This window comes from Antrostomus carolinensis, unplaced genomic scaffold (assembly GCF_000700745.2).
Source record: "Antrostomus carolinensis isolate BGI_N321 unplaced genomic scaffold, ASM70074v2 scaffold11719, whole genome shotgun sequence".
NCBI lineage: Eukaryota > Metazoa > Chordata > Aves > Caprimulgiformes > Caprimulgidae > Antrostomus > Antrostomus carolinensis.
The window spans coordinates 193,020-197,161 of NW_010340759.1; the positions used below are offsets into that span (position 1 = coordinate 193,020).

General features: G+C 38.8%; 1 protein-coding gene across 1 annotated transcript in view; it reads right to left on the bottom strand.

Annotated features, from left to right (window-relative positions):
• Positions 1-4,142, bottom strand: part of LOC104531400 (mitotic arrest deficient 1 like 1) — a 317,456-nt gene that overhangs the window by 184,234 nt on the left and 129,080 nt on the right. The window contains exon 4 of the mRNA XM_029087049.1: positions 1,667-1,723. Coding sequence (XP_028942882.1) covers positions 1,667-1,723 — 57 coding nt within the window. The remainder of the gene's footprint in view (positions 1-1,666; positions 1,724-4,142) is intronic.

The following is a 4,142-nucleotide window of genomic DNA, read 5'->3' on the forward strand; positions in this document are numbered from 1 at the left end:
GAACCATCTACCACCATTGAAAAGAAGGAGCTATACTGTCAGGTTTCCCCTCAAAATGGAAAAAGGAAAAACAACCTCTCTTCGTCTGTATGAAGCAATTTTCCTATATTTACTGAACAAAATTCAACATGCAGAATAAAGCCCACACCTCACAACCTGCAATCCATCCTCTAAAGCACTACAGAATCCAGCCTGTTCAAGTGAGGTTGATGTAAGCTTTGCTGGAAGATCACAAGACCTGCAGTTTTCCACTGAGTAACCCTTGGGAATAGGCACTGAACACTGACTGCTGCTTTATCCTCTGCTGATGGATGATGCACAACACCAATTAATGCTTTAACGCTGGAAGTTCCAGTTTCTCCAGCTCTCTGCTAGCTTGTTTAATATGACAAACTTTTGAAGGCAAATAAACAACTCAAAATCCAGGCTTAATGAGCCAAAAAGAAAAAAAACTTGGAAATGTTTATAAAAAAAACACACATCAGAACATTTAAAACATAACAGCAAATTCATCCTCCGATACGTCCAGTGAGCACAATGCAAAATTGATTGTATAGAATTTAAAACTATAACAAGGCAGCATGTAATGAGATCAGATGGTAAATAGGATTAATCCAGTTTTCTTTGGAAATATCAGTTCTGACCTGTGTCACCACAGAAAGCGGCTGAGCATACAAAAATGTTTGTCTGCAACGTAAGACCACCCCAGAACTGGAATCAATTAACACTCACATTATGAAAAATCTGATGTTGAAACAGTAAGGAGCACAAATTAAAAACCAGATACTAGCAGACGTATGGCAACCTACTAATAGAACAGCAGGGGCACGCCAGTTCTGCCCTTCAGTGCCCTAGTAGAGTTAAACAGAAGTCTAAAAAGACTAGTCTTGGCACTCTAGTTTATTATTTGGATTTTAGAGCAGATGTCTGTTTAGCACTCACTTACCAGCCAGTGATGCATGCCCATTTTTTCATTAGTAATAAAACTAATCCAGTGTAAAATACATCTACAGAATGACAGTTTACATCTTGGATGCTGCTCCAAGTGACTAGAAAAAGCTGCAGGAACCCCACAACTCGCCCATTAGCAAAAATATTGGTTCACAAAATAGCTTAATGCTGACTCCTCATTTATTCTTGACTATGAAGAATCGTATGCAACAGTCATGAAACTGCACATAAACCTCCCTTCTGCCTGGTTTTGTGGCTTCTGTTATTTTTGGTCTGTGAGGGAACTGCCAATAAAACAGACAAACCCAGAAGAAAATTAACAGATATTATAAAAAAACTAGTTTCTGGTAATTCTGTTGCATCTCATTTACTTGTGCTTTGCACACTTGAGACTGAATCAAAGGTCCCCAAAGAAAGGAGTTAATTCAGTATGAAATTAAATGCTTGCTTCTGATCTAGAACTCCTAACAAAGAGAAAGGAAATTGCCAAAAAAAGGAAGAGAGACCACTAGACATCATCTAACACTTGTTCCAGGTGATTACAGAGACAGACTGTGCCACTAGCAGTAGCAATACAAACTTTTACAATTCTTATTTGTAATTCATTTCTGAATATTTGGAACTGATCCACTGTTTAAATGAACTGAACTTTGCATATGTTACTGTTCTGTAAAACAATTTTAAAAAAAAAAAAAACAAAAAAATGAACACTCACCATCTCTGCTCTTTGCTTATGATTTCCCACTTCTTCCAGAACTTGAGACAGCTGAGCCTTCAAGGAAAAAAAAAGAAAAGAAAATGAAGTCTAGGATGTATTTTTAATAAGTTTAATAAGACTACGCTCCTTCCCCCACAACCAAAAAGGTGACCAAGGGCACCACAATTTTAACAGCATTGAAAAGGAATTATAAGCATTGGGTCTTGTTCTGTCCTATCAGCATCCCACTCCACAAGACAACCCTGTCCCAAAGGGCCTGCAGCCTACCTGCACAAGAACAAACTGGTTTATTTCAGAGAAGAATTCCACTGGATTAGCTATCCCATTTCAATCCCATGGTCCAGTCCAAGAACTGTGCCTCCTCCCCAGTTCTTTGGAAGCTGCAGAAAGAATGGTCTAAACCTCACCCAGTCTTGCCAAAGTTAACTGTAGAGAAAGAAGAGGCTTGCTCCACAGCTGCTGAAAGGTGTGTGTGAGTTTCAAGGTAACTTCACAGAAAGTGTTCTGTTGAAATTCTGGGGTATAGGGTTGGGTTTAGCAGCCGTTGAAATTGTTGTGGTAGAATACAGAGCAAATCCTTTCTGCAATATAACTCTAAAGAACTTCTGTGAGAAAAGGTCCCAACACAATTTAAAATTTAAAGAATCTCAAACCAGAGCACAATAATCTTACATTATTCCTGTACAATTTGGAGAGAAATAGGAACCTGGCTCAGAGGAGGAGCTTTCACAGAGTTTTGTTTATGAAAAAGGTTTTTAAACAAAATTCAGAGATGGTTAAGAGAAGCCACATACACTACTTGACTGCTACTACTTCATCTTCTGTTTCACTACACTTTGCTAGCCTGCAATCAGCCTTTCTCTGGTGAGCAGAAAGCCCAAAAAACAGTCACAACTGATGACAGAGAAGCTAATTTAAACAACGTAAACAAATAAGAAAAGAACTAAAAAAACTTTCCTACAAACTAATTAATGTAATTTCAAGCAGATATTCATTAAAACCCTCCTGAGTCCCTCTAACAATCTCTCACCATACATGAAATGGGTCTTTTGAGTACTACATCCACACCAGAAACAAATAGCAAGCAGTTGATTACAACGAAAAAGGAAAATATTAAGCTTTGAAGGCTAACTGCACTGAAATGCAAGCAAACAAAAAAATTACAGTCTTAGGGTTCAGCACAGCAGAAGTTCAATTTTGCAAACAAAGAAACAAACGGTTCAAGACTTCCCTGGGCCCAGAGCTCAGCAGAAACTGAAAAAGTTACAGATTCTTGCTGTGCAGGGCCTGGGATGATGTGACATTATTTAAGGAACAGACACTCAAATAAGATGAAAAGGGTTTTAATACAAGTCTGGGACCTGGTACAGGGAAATGAAACACGCTGATTAAACACTGCGGGAGATGCCAGTCCCAACCAAACACGGAGTGCATGTACAAGCAAGTGAGAAGAAAAAATGAGATTATCACCAAGTTTGATGCTGAAACATCAGGAAACTATAAATTTGCAGACATCTGGGAAAGACTTTTTTTCCCCACTACTATTGAATCAGGTAGAATTATACCAGCAGGCTGGAGCCAGAAAAGAGTGACATGGAAAAGAATTAGAAAACATCCCCTCAGAGATGTTATTTATGAGATACCAGCACAGTCTTTGCAAAACACCCCAAGACCAACAGTAATTTTTATCAAAAACCACCCCAATTTTTCTGTATATTTATTAGCCTTATCTATATGGAGATGACCTTTAAATGAGAACTACCAGCCTATTCTAAACTAGATGTAACGAGCTATTAAGAATTACATCTTTGCTTCCAGGAGTTACCACTTCTGAATTTGAGGGTCATGTCCCTGTTGAGCCTCTTGTTAGAACAGACTTCTGTAGAATCACAGAGTAATTCAGACTGGAAGAGGCCAGTTCAATCCCCTGCTCCGAGCAGGGGCAGCTACACCAGGATGCTCAGGGCTCTTGGTCAGCTGGGTTCTGAGTATCTCCAAGGACAAGAACTCCAAAACCTCTCTGAGCAACCTATGCCAAGCTTCTGTCATCTTCAGAGTGGAAATAGTTTTCTTTAGAATACCAACACAACAGCACCCCAGGAACTTGTTTAACTAGACGGGTGTAAGAGCATTTTAAAGTACAAGACCTCGATAAAATTCAGGAAGAATCTGCAAAAACTTTTAGACAGGAGAGAAATAATAAAAAAGGGATGAGAGCAATCAGAAATACAAGCAGGAAACATTCCTTAATTTATCTTCTATATAAAATGACTTGGGGGAAATAACCAAATACAAACCTCTCAAGCCTCTGTGCCAGCAGAGACCTAGAGGCAAACCTGGTCAGCAAGTCCAAGACAGCAGCATAATAAGAGTGGATCAATATGATTTGGAGAAGTAATCAGATAAGAATTAAATCACAAAGTAGGTTTTCTTCATTGCATTTATTTCTAGGCAGCTCATCTCGAAGGGAAAG